Source organism: Gigantopelta aegis, unplaced genomic scaffold, assembly GCF_016097555.1.
Source record: "Gigantopelta aegis isolate Gae_Host unplaced genomic scaffold, Gae_host_genome ctg4628_pilon_pilon, whole genome shotgun sequence".
NCBI lineage: Eukaryota > Metazoa > Mollusca > Gastropoda > Neomphalida > Peltospiridae > Gigantopelta > Gigantopelta aegis.
Genome location: NW_024533960.1, coordinates 1 through 20,192, shown reverse-complemented (window position 1 = coordinate 20,192; position 20,192 = coordinate 1). Strand labels below are relative to the sequence as shown.

At 33.1% G+C, this 20,192-nt stretch overlaps 1 protein-coding gene across 1 annotated transcript; it reads right to left on the bottom strand.

The window, feature by feature from the left end:
* Positions 1-2,068: 2,068 nt before the first annotated feature.
* Positions 2,069-13,626, bottom strand: LOC121392833 (tyrosinase-like; the record flags this gene model as incomplete). The annotated part of the gene is given in 5 exon segments (XM_041523896.1): positions 2,069-2,209; positions 8,171-8,281; positions 8,808-8,970; positions 9,244-9,488; positions 13,620-13,626. Coding segments are annotated over 5 exon segments (667 nt in total), but the record flags the coding sequence as incomplete, so codon positions are not given.
* Between the last annotated feature and the right edge of the window lie 6,566 nt (positions 13,627-20,192).

The window sequence follows — 20,192 nt, the reverse complement described above, 5'->3', positions numbered from 1 at the left end:
CTTTTACTTATAACAGCATAAATCATTGGTGTGGGTACATACCCTATAAAACAATTTCTTAACCACAGTAGATCCGCTATCACCAAACATGTTGTCACAGCCTTCACATACAATAGTTTCTGTTTGACTAATCATAAGTAAAAATAAAAAAAAATTAAAAAATAAATAAACTAAAAATAGATAAATAAATAAGATTATTATAATATTTTGGTCTTTAGTTTTCACATTTATTTTTATTTTTCTCTATGATAGTAGACATTTTGCAAATTCAGTGGGATGATTAAACTATTGCAATGTTTATACTACATCTACAGGTGTAACTGTGTATTATGAGGATAGGGATTGAAAAAGTTTGCAGTTGATTATTGAACTCTCACGTATTACCACAAATATTGGGGGCCATGCATAGACAATATATATAATGACATAAATATAAAATAAAATAAACTAAAATAAAACTATAAAATAGATATAAACTTCATTCAGGTTTCAACATCTGTGGACTAAGAATGTATCAACAGTTGAAATTGTGGGTATGAAAACATGTAGTCACACACACAAAACACAGATAGTACCTAAGGTTATACAACTATATGTAAGCATGTGTTCTGTATTTACAAAAAGTACATGTGTTCTGTATTTCCAATGGATATCATAATTATATTTTTCAATAATCTTAACTAACGAATCAATTGACTTCTTTAACTTTTAGTAAGCTTAATTAATAATAGTTTACACATGTCAAGTAGTAGGCTTCTTCAGTACAAATGTTGTTAATGGGAGAATAAGTCTGCAGGGCAAATTTAAAATGTAATAGTATTAATATGCTTACTGATTTACCATATATACCTTTCAACATTAGAAAGTTACCTGGATAGTGTTAACAATATATACACTTCTTTGTAGTGGTATCATTATAAATGGATTCACATTCATTATTATTTGGGGATATAATTCTAATATCTGTTCCTCCTGATGTTGTGCAAAAGCAGAAAACAAGGGCAAGAGTTTGACTGTCAATGGAGTATGTTGTCTGCTGCATGCCATTGTCAATATTACATTGCTCTCATACTGTACTGTAGAAAACATTATACAATCAGCTGTTCAGAAAATAGGAGCTGATTCATCAATAATGTAAGGCAGTCTGCTATCAATATTAATTTGTTGAACTCTTATTATTAAATTTGAAAATCTAGTCACCTGTTAATATTATGACATTATAGATATGGCATGTACTATTTATGACACATTTTTATGTCTTCTCTTAGCTGTATTTGACTTTCAGACTATCGATAACTCTGTTATCAACGAAGATACTGATACTGATGATGACCACCACCAGCTTAAGGTCGGTTTTGAAATGTAATTGTAAAAATGTTTTCGTAGTTTCCCTCAAACTACGAAAATATTTGCACGAAAATATTTGAAAAGTGAATAATAATAATATGAAATAATGAGAAATATGTTTATTACTGTAAGAGTCACGTGCGATAGTACAGAATACGAAATCTTGATGCTATCTTTGATCACTTACGAAAAATAGTATCACATTTATTCATACAAAGAGTAGGATTTATCTATTGTGCAGGTACTGGAAAAAAGAGATACTCTGCTAAAAGTGTTTAAACAACTGCTTCCATATTGGACGCGCGAAAACATAATGTACGGAGGGTTGAGGTCAAACTACGAATTTAAATTTATGAATATAATAAATACTTATATCACACGAAAAATTCCAAATTTACAGTAGTTCGTATAAAAACGTATATAGTATATTGTATATAGTAACAATGTTTACAGCAATATAATACGCTTTATATTGCTTTACACATGCAAGCGTCCCTCTTTGGTATGGGGATGTGTTGTCGTGATTTGTGATATTTAAGAGTTTATGAATGTATTTATCACTTTAAATTCCATTATATTTTCAAAAAAACATCTAAAAATCACTAAAACAACCCACAATTGTATATTCATTATACATGACAACTTGCATTAGTTTTAATAGTAGTATCCTGAGTAGACCAGTGAGGGAAATCTCCTGTGCCACAGTACCCAGTACTTTTACCCTTAGAGTATTCTTTAACAGGACATGTCCTTGTCCACCTTCTTCTTGGGTAGACAGCATTGATCCCGTCACCAGGAGTTGAGTGCTTCGTAAACTCGAAACCAAACCAACTTCGCACTTCTTTAGCGCGAATTGGTCGTCCTGAAGAACAGACACAATATCCATTGACAATTCTCATTTCATATCAGTTCCTCCATCAAGCGCGCTGTAGCCTGCACTTATCAGTGCATTGGAGAGATAGTGAGCACAATTGTCTTTGTATCCGTGCTTGTTGCCGCATTTACAGCCACTATACGAAGACCATGCTGTAGATAAAGACATTGTAGATTGTTCAACTCTGCCCTAGGTTCTGGAGTTATGACGTCTTGTTGAAAACTGCTTTTTTCTACGATTCTTAACTGATGACTCAGGACCTACAAGTGCTGACTTAGCAATTGGGAATCCCGGAAGCGTCATAAATTATAAATCATAATGCGTATGAGCATAACCACAACCCACCTGTGCAAAATGGCGGAGATAATGAAGAAGACGAGTGGCTAAAGACAGGAATGTTTTCATCAAAAATTCATTAAAGATAGGCGTGGCGATTACAGAGCCATGAATAATGTAGTTTTATTAAGAAATATGAATAAAAACATTAAGATGCGTGTGTGCAACATAGAAGAATTCATAAAGATAGGCGTGGCGATTACAGAGCCATGAATAATGTAAGTTTATTAAGATATATGAATAAACATTAGACGCGTGTGTGCAACATTGAAGAATGGTGACGAATGATTTTTCTGAAGTTCCTGCTGCTTGTGAAAGTAGCAAAAAGTTTCCTGAAGTTGGACTACAGAATCTAGGAAATACATGTTTTGCAAATGCAATAGTGCCAATCACTGATTCATTGCCCAGACTTTCACAGATATTTGATGTAATAAGGAATGTGGTATGTAACTTAATATTTTGTCAATTGTACATTTTTTTTTTCAGAATACACAGGTATATTTTGTATGGTATGTTTACTAAAAAAAAAACAAAAAAATTACAAAATAGTTCAACTTCAATTGCTCCTAAGGAGTTGTACAAAAATATGAATAGTAAGTCATAATATACAATATTACTATGAATCATCTTTCCAAAGAAATATTACCATATTGGCATTTTAATAATCAAGAGGATGCCCATGAACTCTATGTGGAATTCTTAAGAGCCTAGAAGGTGCAGACATTAGGTAATTATTATTTTCAAATTGTAACAAACAATATTAACGTAATGTTTCTATGTATTCTCAAGTAAACATTGGCATTGAGACTGCAGGTGAGTAAAGGATTTATATGTTGATGACATTAAAATCCTTTAAAAAATACAGTTTGATGCGTAGAATGTAATGCAGTAAAAAATAACAGAAAATGTATCAGTCTCCCATTCAAATTGCATACACAGGTGGTTAAAATACAACAGCTAGCTATGTTGAAGTAACTGTTTTTCAGAGTGAAAATGTACATAAAGGTATTAGTAAAAAATCACAAAGAAGAAACGTTGTGATCTTGTACATTGCGAACAGTACATTTCATAGTATTTTCGGACTATATTCTCTACTAGATATGAGAAAGATACTCAAGCTGTTTTGAAGCATGACATATCCCACCTGCCATCAACGTTAATAATTCATAGCAGAAGGTAGATAAATTTATGAAATTAGATGACTAGTGTTACCACTAAATTAAATGTAAGGTTTACCTGGGAGAGTACCACATGCTAAGAAAGATAGCCGGCATGTACATATTACTGAGTCAGTAGAAGTCCATGATAAAAAGTGTTTCTATCAACTGAAGTTACGAGATGACATAATTAACTTGTTCATATTTAGGCAAAACACAAAAACGATATATTCTGTCCTCCATTATTGTGCACATTGGCTCTACCCCACAAGCAGGTCATTATGTGTCATATGCTCATACAGCTGAGGGATGGTATGAGTTGATGATGCATTGGTAAGTTTTTTTAAATTCAGTATCAATATCATAAAAAATTTCTTGATAAGTGACACCAACAGACCTGGCAACAAAGGAAGCAATATTCTTATTCTATACTGAGGTTTGTGGCTGAGGTTTAGCACACACTTGAGTTTGACATTGGTCTCAGTGAAATGGGTGTATGATATGATGTGTAAATTACAACATTCCAATCAACACCTTTTCTGTCATTTTCACACTAAATAGGGTGAAACATATGCATAAAATCAAAAAGAAGCTAAGTTTATCAAATATGACAAAAATAACAGAATCCACTCTTCCTACAAAGAAAGGTTGTTGCTGATATTAATTAACATTTACCATAGTATACTACATGCATTTAGATATGGAGAAGTGTTTTCAAATGCAGTCACTTACTTCAATAGTTGTGTCATTTCTTGGGAGAATTCACAGCAAAATACAAACAGCAAATGATGTCAAAGGGACTGATCTCCAGCGTTTACGTCAATGACAATGTATGAAATGCAAACAGATTAACATTTAAATAACATTGCAGATAGTCAATGGCTATATCCTCATAATATGTAATAGTATTAAGAGAAAACTGTAAGTAAAGACATAAGAATAGAGCTGACATTAACTCTTTACAGGGAGTGAACATACTACCCATTAGTTCTTTTTGGGAGGCTTTAAAAGACAAAGGAATCGACAATATGCTTGAAAAGTGGTATAAAAAGGTAGAACTTCATTATCCATTACTACCATTGTCTCACTTGAACAGATCAAAATGTTTTCAGAATTTGACATGTGGATTATACCTGTCACAGATCTGTTCATTGGACAATGATGGTATATCACACAGTCCTCACTTTAGTGTTACTGTATATGTATCATAAACAGGTCATTGACTTCAAGAGAAGGATCACACATTACACAGACTCCTATGTCTGTCCTACCAATATAGCATTTGCAAATAAAAGTAGGTAGTGGTATGTGATGGTTTCCTTTTAATACTAAAAATATAAATGGCACTATGTATTGCTAGCGCAACTGATGCAGACTTTACCAGGTATAAGGTTTATAAATCATGGATGAAAGCTATGTTCATTTACCAGTACAGAATGATGTACCAAGATTTAGATATGAGGTCATGTATGAAATTCTCAATCAACACCTTTTGTAAGTTGCTAATAACTTAACCATGACACATGTATTATGTATTACATCATGGAAGATCATCATGGAAGAAGATCGATTAAATCCGCAGAAAAATTCAGCTCTTGCCTGTGCAATTAAAAGTAATCCAATCAGAGGAAGTGCTAACAATGGTGGCCTACAGCCCTCAAGTGTAAGTCTCAATTATGGGCATCTTAAAACCACTGTTAGAAGATTATTGCCTAAAATACTAAAAATCTTTCATGTATCTTTCCAAATAATTTCAAGATCAAATAATACCCTAAATGAATGACCACTATTACAAATCCAGAGGATTGTGAGAGAGAACAAGATGCTGACAAAGGAGGAGGATTGTCAAGAGAGAGAGACTGAGAGACTGAGAGAGAGGAGAAAAGAGAGAGATGACAGTTTTAGTGATTAGATACTGATGTGATAAAGATGATGTAAAGATACACAAACATTTTAATGAGCTAAGCTTGAGGTGTGTCTCAGACTTCATTATTAGGAGTTATTATATAATTTATTGGTATACCTAGTAAGAGTTCTGCTCCAACTATGACATTTATTATTAACTGAGCAGTTTATTGAGTGTCTTCATGATTAATTTACAGATAAAATAAGTTATAAATACAAATACCTGACACATACAAGCTCATGATCTCAAGGACAGAACTACTATCTCTCTACATCTTCAGATTATTGGTTATCCTGTTCACCTCTGATATAATGATACCAACTAAACAAACTACTTAGGATAGTCACAGAGTACTGGTCTGCACTTGACTTTGGTGCTTGTTCATTTATACTTTGAGGTATTTCCTTTTGAGGTTTCGCACCTAACACAGGCACTGTGTACATCACTTGTAGTTTAGCTGTTTATTAGTATTAGTTAAAATCACTTCTTTTAGTTTCGCACCTTTCTAGTTAAGAACTGCTTTCTATTGTATTTTGTGTTACTTATTGCATTTCATCATATCCATGTTAATCACATCACTTAAATCATCGTTTTTGGTAAGTATCATGCACTTTATCATGGTACTTTATAGGAGCAGTAGTGGGGGTATCATCAGTGACAGTATATTGTTTCGAATACAACTTTAGACAACTGCTTTGTATTTTAATGTAAGAAGAATGCTATTCTCCTTTATTTAATGTATCCTCAAAGAGAGTAGAATTTGCTATGGTAGTTCATATATATAATCACATACTTAGCCTAATGTTATACTCTCTCTCTCCTTTCTCCCTTACATATATATTATATATATTATATATATATATATATATATATTATATATATATATATATAGACATCTACATACATGTTATGGGGTTTATCTAGCTACATAAGCACCTGTATGGTACTCTCTATATATTAGGCTAAATGCAGAGCAAGTCCTAAGCTACTGCCACATGTTGCATTTGGTATGTACTACAAAATAATAAAGATTTTAAAAAAATAGCTATGACGTTACATTGAATTTTATGTACAGAATGACAATCAACCCATATCAAACCATCCAAGCACCAACTAGCTTATATTGGGGTCCTGCTCAGGATCACCAAAATTATATGCTTGATGTAGTTAGTTGATGTATACATAGCTTTGGCAAACAATATTTTTTATTTCAAAAAAAAGAATAGGACAAAAAATACACCAGGTAAACCATACCATAAATTGCTAAAAAGTCCCTAAATATGACAAAAACCCTAGTTCATGAAGTCACTAAATTAATCGCAAGTTCACTTTTATCACTGGGCCTAGAAAATTGTGTAAATTATGATTGCCGATGACATCAATGTTAGAAGAATAAGAATTCCATCACCAAATATGCCTATAGAATAAATAGAACATTGAGCATAGGAGGGACTAACTTAATTTTTGACATTTATTATACTATAAGCAGACGTAAAGGGTGAATGACTAATAAATACAATATTGTACACATTACATGCTATTAACACTGAAGTTAGATAACAAGTGATCATGAAGTATACCTTTAGATGAGTCAGTAGTGCAGTGGGAGATTTAATGTAGTCATAAGAATATCCAAAGTTTTCAGCTGGTTTAAAACATATCCTGTGTGTGTAGACTGGTATGAAGGGAACAATACAGTACTTTCTTAATGCATGTATTAAAAATTTACAGATCACTTCATATATCCATACCCCATTCACCTCAAATAACTGCTCAAATATTTACTCAAATAAACTAAGATGCAAGCATATCAACTCTGATCAAGGAGAGATAAATAACAATTTGAACTTTCTAATTATAAAGGATGGAAATAGGTACAACAGAGACATAGCATTGAGACAGACACAGAGGGGCTGATCAGATTCCACTCCAACAACTATATAATACTACATGTGTATTGTGATAGAGTCATTTGTATATGTATATAAATACATACAAAAGCAATTTTATTTCAACAAATTGAGCAAAAATAATTAAGTTAAAACACTTTAGATTGCTAAAAGAAGTCACTAAACATAACAATACTACTTTATCTAGTTCAAAACAAAGTCGCTAAATAAGTTTATTTATATCACTAGACTTAGAAAAATTGTAATTTTATTATTAAGGGATGACATCAACGTCAAAAGAATCAGATTTCCATCACCGAATATGCCTAAAAGAATAAATAAAATAGTGTAAGCATTGGCAAGATTAACTTAATTGAAATTTATGACAATCTATGAAGAGATTGTTGACAAATATACACTGCTTTGTATATATATATATACTCGTGAGATACTGTGAGATATAGGTAATATTAAAGTATACCTTTAAATGGAGAAGATGTTAAGAAGTCATAGGCATATCCAAAGTTTTTCAGCGGGTTTAAACATATCCATGGTGTGTAAGACCGGTATGAAGGGTACAATGCAGTCATTGCACTATGTCCAGCAAACTTTGGATCATTCTTGGGTCCACATATACCAAAAAAAAGAAAAACAGAAAAACCGACACCATTTGGATTCTGTTGTAGCCATTGTTCAAAGATGGAGTCTATCATTGTGTGGTGATTGATAAACACTGGATCATTAGGTGAGGCAGCCACATTAGCCATTGTGCCTTCGTTAAATGTACCACTGTCAATAAAATTCCATTGCTAAAGTTGCCATTCCAAGAATATGTGTACCTATGGGTGTGTGTGTAAACAAAAGCTGACTACTGTATTACAAAAAACATTCACTTACTAAGTTGTGCAAATGACGAGCAATTGCAATGCCATCACCATAATTAATTTCTAGATTTTCAAGGTCACCACTAGGATTAGGTTCAAATCCCTCCAGAAAATTGCTAAAAGTGTTTTCAGAATATTTATTATATATGGTCCATTACTGTATGAACTCAGGTTTTAAAGCTCTATTGATGGTTTGTTGACTAGGCCACTTAGAGTATGTACCAGCACATTGAGTGGGTGAAGGACAACGAATAATTGCCCTTATACCATCAGAATCAGTAGGATTACAAGTTTCATTCTTTTTTGTACTATCACGAAACCAACAAACACTCTGCCAATTGTTTCCTCCATAGTAATTACTGCTTACAGTACCATCATTACCATTACTACCAAGTTTGTTAAAAGAGAATATACTTGTCCGATCATTAGTATTAGTCCAGTTCCAATATCTTATAGTAAAACTTGGATCTTTTATTAATATTTGCATTTCTCTTTCAAACCACAGCAAAAACAGACGATGCCATGTTAGAAATCCTGTTGACTCATGAGCATAAATCATTTGCTAAAATGATACACACTAAAAGTAATATTAGTATATATAATTATGTATAACATACCTGATTCTTGCTTAGTATACGTGTCCCTATTGTTTTTAGCAACATAATGATGCATCCATACAAACATGTTATAGAGAGAAATGTTTACAGGTTTATTGTCAACTAGTATAACATAACGACTTTCTTCTGCATTCTTGATTTATTATCTTTGCTATTATAGTCCCCCCATTCCGAGTTAGTCATGTCCATTATATTTCGACGATCCGTAACGGTGATGATTTCGTATTGCAGTCGTTGCCTTCGTAACCAAATCTGCATTCACCGCAATCGAAACCAGCATAGTTTCCATTACAATGACATATTTGGTCAAAGAAATGAGAGGGCCAGTTGCGACGTGGATCGCCATTATTAGTATATCCAGTATAGCATTGTGAAGACACGCGACGACACACTCCACGACCTAAATTATTTCCACATGCAGTTGTTGCTCCTGTTACATCAGTTGGAACTGGGCAGCATATGTACGGCTCGTTAAATTCTGGAGAAGTAGCGCAAATCTTTGGGTATTTGAGCTTTGACCAAACAACAGCTTGTGATTACCGACAGTAGTAACCAGTAGCATTACCCAATTTTCGTCCCATGATAAACGAACCCTAGAAATCAGTTATCTATGAATTGAAACTGTATACTGTAAGCTATAATCGAACCTCGAAGGGATGTAATATAATATAGACGTTTATGACGTTCGCGGAACGCCCTATTCCGCTTTTTTTCGTATTTAAACATATTAAGTACTAGATATTGTAATATATAGATTTTTTATAATACAACAGTACAACGTACTGTACAAAACCTATAAGCTAGTGTTTAGACTCTCAAAAATTATACATGTTATATGTAATGGCTTACATATACTGATTGAAAGTTATATGTAAATATCTTGTGCTATTTTGATTACTAAATTATATACTATAGAATTAATTACAAAGGTCATGTATATAGCTCAAACAAGGCTTCTTAAAAGGATACGTGTGTTGTTTACTACATAAAATTTCACAGTGACAGCCAATCACACAAAGATTTAGCATTCATGATAGTTCTTACGTCTAATAGAATTGTTCTAACAATTAACATCACAATTAGTACATATATTAGAAAGGGGAAACCAGTGTAATGTTTGATATTTTCTACATCTCATCTTGTATTAGCAACCTAAAATTTTTTCCTTTGACCATAGATTATTTAATAATTTACAGTGGTACACATTGTATAGGGACCAATAAGAGTTTTTAACAATTTCGATATAACATAGAGTTTCATTAGTTTTAAGCTAGACTAGAATAATTAACATTATGAGGTTTAAAAGCATGAATTTCTTTATTATATAATATTTAATGAAAAGCTAGTGCACATGTATATGTTCTAATTAACAATAAATAATCATTTGTCATCATTATATAAGAATGAGTTTTTAGAATGATATATAAGAGTAATTGTGAATAGGAGGAGCTTTTTACATCATATACATGTCATATTTATTGCTAACTTTCCTATAATAAAGTAGAGTACACTTCATATTTGACTGTAGTATTGTAAATAACATACTACTATAGAATTAACATGAGGTTTAAATTAATTTAGTTACTATAGAATTAACATGAGGTTTAATTTATTTAGTTGCTCAGTGCATTCATTAACTACAAAACAAGAGTACCAAAAGCATCAATCATAGCAAAAAGTGATATCTTAATAGTATAAGCATTCATGATAGTTGGCTACTCTTATAATAATAAATCATCATATTATTAGTCGTTACATTTCAAAACTACACTATATATGTGATATGTCTGTATTTATCAACCCATAGTACTTCACTAATGTGTAGCAGTCAATGGGCATAACATCCTTTATTCTAGTTCTTTCTGGATGTGGTCCATGTGAATACTATAAATAATGACACATACTATGTGTTACTACAAGACAAATGTAACAAAAACATCCTCTTCATATAATCATGTATACATGTACATTTGTTTGGTTTAACAATGTCCTTCAATGTTTAGTTTAAGACCTCAAGATGGTTATGTGTATCTTATTCAATAATATAGTGTATTATGTCAATGCAATATGTTAATTACATGGTCAACAATATGACTTGAATTACATCTTTGCACAGACAATATATGTCTGTGCAAAGATGTAATTCAATAATTTTGTGTATAACCTATATATGCACACATTTTAAAGTTGTGACAAATTCCTTAGAGGCAACTCCTTCACACAATAAATTATGTTAATGCCACAACTTGTACAAGTCACACACAGTTTCTATAAGACATGGTTACTTAGTAAACTGTATAGTGACCATATTGTGTACATGTCTAATAATATTGGATACATACAGAAGTTAGTGTAACACTATGGTTATACACTATTTATTAGACAATGTCACACTATACAGTTGTTACTAAGTAGACCTGTACACAATGATACTACAGAAACTGTGTGTTGTGACTTGTACAAGTTGTGGCATTAACAGTAATTACTGTGGTTAGGAGTTGCCTCTAAGGGTTGTCACAACTTTACTAAAAATGTGTGCATTTATATTTATAAACAAAAATGATTGATTACTCTTTGCACAGTTAATATTATGGCCACAAGTCTATGCATATGCCATGACTCATATTAAGTTTCAGCCTGAAATACATCTTGTGAGTCAATTTCAAATCTTTGATGTTGTAAAAAGCCACAAATATATTTCACTCGCCATGTAGGAAAAATATAGATTTAAACTCTTATAAAGATCTTTGCTATACATGTTAACTAGATGTATATTTACATATGTGAAGATGTCCTTAAGAGATACAGAGTTAAAATTAGGAACAAAAATGTACTATAGAATTGAATCAATAACATGGATCTCCTTATTGAATCAAAATAAAATGCAAGCAAAAATTTCAAGTGTTGCTGGCTAGTTAGTCACAATGATGAAGTTACTATTCATACATGCTTAAATATGCTAATGTATTGTAATAGGGTACAGTATTTAGTAGAGAATGTAATACTGTTAGAGTAATAATACATTAGAGTATATAATTATTTAAATACATAATACATGACATCCTTTCAACAGTTATCACTTGATCTATATTCTTGAGTGATTGATAAAGTTAACATAGTAACATAAAGCTCATAAGGTAATATAACTGAAAGTGCATGCATTGTCATTAGTGATTAATAGAGATTCAAACTCAGTAATGTATAAAGTCATTATACATATACACTGATGTCACCTGCAAGAGTTTGCTTAATTTATTTAATAATATATAGAAATTTTAAGAAGGGTACTTGGAACAATATTTTAGGAAATTGGTGTTCCCTGAAAATCAGTATATTGGGACAACGTTTTTGTGACTTACATACCTTAAAATGACCATAATGACACTTTAATGTATATGTGTGTTTAATTCATGACTTTACATTTTCATAGTCTAAACCTGTAGTATTAATACACTACTTCCTTAAAGTATAATTCTATTTCATAATATATTTGTGATAATTCACCTGTATTCTGATGACATACAGGGTCAATAGTGAAAAGCTCATTATTTGAATATTATTAACAATACTACATTTCATGTAATGGCACTATATACATTCATTATAAATGGATTCATTTTAATATCTTTTCAGAATTATTTATTTCTATTCCAACCGGTATTATCTACAATAAGGAAAGCTGTTTATATAAAAATTAAAAGTATTGTAATAATTAAACATAAACAATAATTATATTCTTAAATGCAAACAATTTCAGGCCTGAGTTATCACTCAGAACAAAAAATCAATTAGCAGGTTCCATAGTAACACAGATGAAAACACTATTTGTGGGATGATTGTAGCATTTTACTATAGACAATATATCAGCCAAGTAATAGGTTGTACAACTTGGAAAACCTATTACAATTTAGAAAATGTCCAATATATTAATTAATAAGAGCACTTGATACATTCAATTATTGGTAATTATAATACACTACACCACACAACACACAAGGAAAAAAAAAAAGATGTACAACAACCTCTTCAAGTTGATAAGTATATGAGTCAACTCTCAAAACATATACTTGAACATTTATCGCAAATACAGTACTGTGATAAACAAGATCTACTGCATGCAGGTAATAAAGGACACATTTATATAGGTATAGTTTAATGCTTAGGAATTAACCTTTTATGACATAACAACTGCTATTGTCTAGAGACACTAGTAGCAGTAAATGGACAACAAAATGTATTAACAATCATAACAGTGGGTTGGGGATTTATGCACAATAACAGATGCACCCAGGATATAAACCTTTTTATATAATGCATACACGAGTGACTTAAAGTGGTATATACCCTGTAGGAACATCGTCTATACACAAATGATTTTTTTAACAGCTTGTTGTCACAAAACCTTCACATACAATTAGTTCTTACTTCTAGTAATGTATTATACTCATTATGTGGAACTATAAATATTATAATACATGTATGGTATTATAATTAGTTTTCACTTGTAAATGAACAATTCAGCAGTTTCAGGATCAGCTTTAAGAAACAAAACAGTATAAGAATGGACATTGTGGCATAAATGATGGACACCAACACACACCATACTTACTGGACATGTTAGCAAAATAGACAACACCTAAGATCCCATTCTTAAACCCTAAATTTTCAATTATTATATATTAAGCTTTTGTGCTAAAGTATAGACAGTACATTATATAGCCGCTGACAGCTCACCAAACAATAGTCATCACTCCATTATCTTACCTAGTCATATGTGGTTAGTCGTGGCAAAGCATGACTATAACAGACTACAGTCCCTTGTGCATAACAGATATTACAATATGATCTATATATGTCAAACTGGCTTTTAAAGCTGAAATGTAATTTTTGTTAGAGTATTATAATTGACATTCTTTATTGAATCGATATGACATGTCTGGTGCAGCTGTTGTACTTATTTGGTTTTGGTCTTCAGTTGATAAGATGTATTATATTATCTTTATTCGTGTCTGGTATACTCCAGATATTGATATATAATACAAAGTTTCTATAAGGATATTACAATAACTACACATCTCTACGAAAAAATGATTTGTATCATTGAAAACAAACATGAAAAGTTGCTTGGGATCATCATCTTACATTTTAACATTTTTCTTTTAGTTTAAGCCCTTTTACAATTGCTTTCATGATGTGTTTTATCTTATTTGATGATAAAACTCACCAAGGATTTATCTTTGAGACTCAAGATGCTCCTTAACAAGAAGGAGTCAAAAATTCCTGTTTTTGTTTGACAACTGAACATAAGTGTTTCGGAGCTTATGATGCCTCCACTTGTGACAGAGGGTCATGCCCATGCTTAAAAAGAATATAAAAACTGAAAAATAGATAGTCACCAAAGTCCGTAAGGAGTGCTACAGTCAACATTGTTTTTATAGAAAAATTATTAAACAGCGCAGCGTACTGTATATAACCAACTGGATCTAAGTATTAACAGATATATCAAACTGTATATAGGTAATGGACCAACATATTGACAATTTGTCAATAATTTAGAAAACTATGTCACGTAGCAAATAGCTAATATATGACAGGTGAACTGTGTCCTCTTCATGGCATGAAAATGATTAAAATAAAAGGAGCTCACTTGAATACTTCACTTTATTGAATTAATATGTCTCTTTGCCACACCTTTAGTTTTAGTCTTCAGTTAATAAGAATTTATTAACAACAATGCTACATTAAAGTTATAAATCCCTTCTTAAGATGGGACATACCTCTACATAACCACTACCTACACATAGACCAATCATTTGTTAAGTCCTGTAGTTTCAAACATCTCTAGAAAGAGCATTCTAAGAAACATGATCAACAACATCACTCTAAAATTAATAGAATTAACATTTAACGGACAGAGCTACATTTCAGCATGTAGCGGTTCATAGTACTGTTTTTGCCAGGAGGTGGCGCAATATTTAGTTTATTAATAAAAATTGTGACCAAGACAATAGCAGAGATAGATAGTAGTACACTATATGATGCTTGAGCTGAAATCAATATTATATCCAAAAAGATATTGTAATGTTTAGTATTTGTTATATTATTTGGTCACGTGGATTAAGTGTGACCCGTGTGTTAATAATTCTAACTTTGTGAATTGAGTTTATCCTAAAGAATACTGATTGTTGGTATATCACAAACAAATTATTATATTGGCGACGAGAGGATATATTTTATGAGTAATTTTAAGTCCAAATGGCTGAATAAGCTTGATTTGGCATCGCTTCCACCGTTGTTTGATCCTATTTGGGGGAACCGACATCAGTTGAGTCAACGTTGGAAAAACTATGGAAACCCCGATGCTTCGAGAGCAATATCTAGTGGCTGTGGGAGTCACAGCTGAAAACAGAAACGCGCTTGTTAGCATACCAGGCCAGGAGCTAAACTCAGAAAATATTTGGAAGCGAATTCCAAGAAGCAGGCAATGCGGAAATGAATTAGCGTCGCCAGGAAGAAGCTAAGTTGCTTATTTCACACCTAAGACAAAATATTGGATTATGAAGTTTTCAGTTCCGACAAATCACACAACATGATGGTGAAAACGATCGATCAATGTGTAAACCAGGCTAGAGAAAATTAGTGGTCCACTGTGAATTTGCTGATATGACAGGGAACTCAGGTCAATGATTATTCAAAATTGCAAATCAAAACCACCTAAGACGAATTATGCGAGTTACGAGAAGATGACCTCACACTTGAGAAACTACTAGCAAAAGCAGAGCACTAGAGGAAGGAAGTGAGAGGATAGCCAGTGGCATGGAAACAAATCAAGTAATCACGATAAGTGACAAGGAGTGATTAAACATCAACCAGTTTAAAATCGAAAAACAAAAGTAACCCAGTCAATGAAACATAAAGTATCACTTTCTGACAGTACTCGATGTGGGGAAAACATACAACAAAGGAATGTGTCCTGCCTAAAGGTAAACAGTTGTCACAAAGTGTTGAAAATCAATCACTTCGCAAAAATGTTGTCGAGCGAAATAATTTAAAACTAGAAACAAACTACAAACCATCTCATGTTGCTAAAATGAGGAAAAAAAGTCAACGGCCCAAGTAGCAGCGAGTAAGAAGAATCCGTTGATACTATGGTGATAATAATGGCAAAGGTCCCAGAGATGCTGGTCAAAATTAAATGGCTCTAAGGGCCAATAAAGTCACAAATTGACACGGGTAGCATCAATCAACATTATTGATGAGAACAGCATTGATGTGACATCACCAGAGGAAACAGGCGACTTCGAAACTCATCCACTCGAATTGGTGAATATGGATCCCAGTCATGTTTAAAAAGTATTAGGTCAATTTGACCGCACAAGTACAAACAAAAAGATAGCGGTATCAACGCCAACAATGCATGTACTTCAAGGTAACAAATGGTCTACTCATGAGTGATATTACAGCCGAGAAACTTGCCTAATAATTAAGGTTAATGTGTGTGCTATGAACATCAAACAGGACGACAGACAGGATGCTGAAGGATTTGAAGGAGTTGGTAAATTAAAGGAACTACGAAGTAATGGTGCACATAGATGAGGCGGTAACCTCCACGTAGCACAACCGCAAGATCGACTCCATTTCACATGATGGAAGCAAGTTGATGATTGAGTTGGGAAAGATTAGAGAAACAAGACATCGTTCGATAAAGGGAGGGGGGGGGCGGGGGGAACGGTTTCCTTTTTTACTCCATGATTTCCCATTAGTAATATTACCAAAAAGGAATGGGATGAAGTTCGTTTATGCATTGGATATCGGATTGGCAAATAGCGCTATACTTAGAGAACGGCACCCCCAGTCCCAACAGTAGATATTTGGATTACACTCTCGTTAATGGGTTGCAACGGTATTTTCCAAGTGAGATTTGAGATATCAGGATATCACAGTTGTCTTTAGTTCCGAAAGTAGATATATCACGACTTTTGCAACACACAAGGAGTGACGAGGTATATAAACGACTGAATTTTGGAACTAATCAAGCCAGTGAGATTTTCCAGAATGCTATTAATGAACAAGGTCAGAGACAGTCAAGGTGTAATCATATTAGTGATGATCATCATGGCTTTGGCGAAACTCATAGAGAAACACGATGAAAGCACTGGAAGCCAGTATTCAGAAGACTCTTGAGCGTAGGAGTCAACAGAACAGAAGAAAGAACAGTGCGAATTTAACAAAAAGGTCACTTGAATTTTTCGGGATTTTGTCTTTCTCAAGCAAGGGCATTTCTCCAGATCCTCGAAGGTCAAGGACAATACAAGAAGCAAAACCGCATCATTCAAAAACCACGAAGTACGAAGTTTTATCGGCATGGCAACCCTACGGTGCCAATTGATTCCAAATTTCAGTGACATGACCAAAGCCCACTACGGGAGTTAACAAAGAAAAAATGTCAACTTAAATGGACAGAAAAGAAAGAGAATCATTCGAGCAATTAGGTAAGCAAATGTTGACTAGTGACACAGTGATTGGCTTATTTTGATGGAACGAAGCAAACAGAAACTCACTTACAGGATGCCTCACCATGGGGATTGTCAGCCATATGTCACAGAAGACACCAGGTACAGATGACCGAAGGATAGTGCTATGTGAGCAGATCGTTATCAGCCACAGAACAGCAGTATCAAAGACAGAAAGGAAGCTCTTGCTATAGTTTGAGGCAATCAAGCGACTACAACTATTACTTGTTGGGGTGTTCAGTTCATGTTAGTCACAGGATTGGCAAGCCACCTTCAATTCATTTTGAGGAATAGAAAGGCGAAAAGCATCGGCAAGAATTGAGAGGTGGAAACATGTTATTACAAGAAGATGATTTTTCAGTTAGATACATAAAGTGGAGAGAAAAAATCCATCGATTATCTTGTGATCGCGACATCTCGATGCCAGAATGTACTGAAGACGAAGTTAAAGTTGCGGAAAGACTATGTCAAAATTCATAGTATTAATGCAGTTCCAAAGGCAATGTCACTAGCAGACATACAGGAAAGCAACAAAAAAAGGATAAAACATTACAAAGGTGGTACAAAGTGTTAGATCAGGGAAAATGGGATTTTTCTGGGGAAGTCAATGTAAAGGACTCCAAGCATTTCCCAAAGTCGTGATGATTGACGATACACAGTGATTCCAGATAGAATTCTCAGAGGAACTCGAATTGTGATAACAAAGTGCACAAGAAAACGTGCATGGGAGTTGGATCAATGAAGGACATCAGGGACTAGTTAAAGACAAAGCAATTGATCAGAGAAACAGTTAGGTTCCCAGGAATTGACCAAGAAGGAAAAACAAGGGATTAGGATCTATTGTACCACCATGTCAAGGCAAACAACATCAAGTGTATGTTCCCAAATCCATTACAGATGTCCAGATGTTGGCCACCAGAGCATGGCATACTTGTACATGTAGATTTTGGTGGACCTTTCCCCACGGCGTGAATACCTATTAGTGGCTAGATGACGTATTCACGCTTTCCTGTAGTTTTGAAATTGTCCAGGAAGACCTCTGCTAAAAGTACAAATCGTGAAGTTAGAAAAAATAGTTTGGTACGCATGGTATTCCAAGAATTTTGAAAAAAGCGACCAATGGACAGCTTTTTAAACAGTCAAGATTTAAAGTGTTCATGCAAGGGAAATATTGAATTCAATCACAGAAGAGTGAGGAGAGTGGCACCATTGTGGCCGCAAGCAAATTCCGAAGCAGAAAATTCATGAAGCATATACACTGATGTCACCACAATGTAGTGTGTTAATTTTTCCATTAATATATAGAATTTTAAGAAGGGTACATGAGGACAATATTTTAGTAAAGTAACATGTGTGTCCTGAAAAGTATCTAGTGACAACCTTTTGTGATGGACATTACCCTTGAAATGATTCACAATGTCCACTTTAGTGTTATAGATGTGGTCAATTCTGGGCTTTATAGGGTTATAGTTCAAAACCTGGCTACATTATATAATACTTTCAATAAAGTCATAATGTTCCGTTTCAATATCTTTGTGATAAGTCACCTGTATTTTGATGACGCCCATGTTCAATAGTGGAAAGCCTCATATTATCTGAATAATTAGAACAATAATTACATTTCCATGTAATGGGACTATCCATCAATTCATTATAAAATGGATCAGTTTCAATACCTTTTTCAGAAGTTATTTATTTATTCAATTAACTATTATCTATACCTTCAATGATGTGGTAATAAAAACTACATACACCACACCACACACAAAAAAAGGAAAAAACAGATGGACAACAACCGCTTCAAGGTTGATAAAGTATAGTCATCTCTTAAAATATACTTGAACATTCTATAGCAAATATAGTACTTGATAACAAGACTACTCGCATGCAAGTACAAAGGACACATGTTACAAGCTATAGTTATATGCCTTAGGAATTTAAAGTTATATTCATAACAACCTCTTACTAATTATCTATGTTAGTCACTTAGTAAGTAGAAGCCAAATGATGAAACCAAACATGAAAAGTGGCTTGGTTAAAATGATGACATCAGCTTCTAGCACTACTAACTTTTTTTTGGAATTTAAGCTTTCTCTCTCGTACCAGTTACCTTTTATGATTGATGTATTATTAGATGATAAAAAATCATTCAAGGATTTATCTTGGCGACTCTAAGGTTGCCTCTTTTGAAAGGAAGGAATTCAAATTTGCGTGCTTGTGATGAATATGGAAAAACTGACAAAGAATATTTTGGAGATTATGCACCCTCTCATTGGTAAACAATGAGGGCTAATGCCAATAGCCTTAAACAGAATGTAAAACTGAAGTAGATTAGTCACAAAAGTCTAAGAAGTGCTAAAGTCAACATTGTTCATGGAAGATTATAAATATGCTTTGCCGAGTTTGTTAAACAATCGAGCACACTCAGTTATAATAGGACCACCAATGTGATATTACTTAGAAATATAATACAATATAGCATAAAAAAGTTGTGGTAGTCCAGTTAAGAGAAAAGCTAAGAGTAGTATAATACCATTAAATAAAGGCTATGAGGAGTTATAGGAAATGGGACATTCAATATAAAATGATTATTGTGAAATTGGTTCTTTCAAGGTTAAGCTTGAAAATTTTTGACTACTATATTCTTATTGAATTTAAATGTTTCTTTT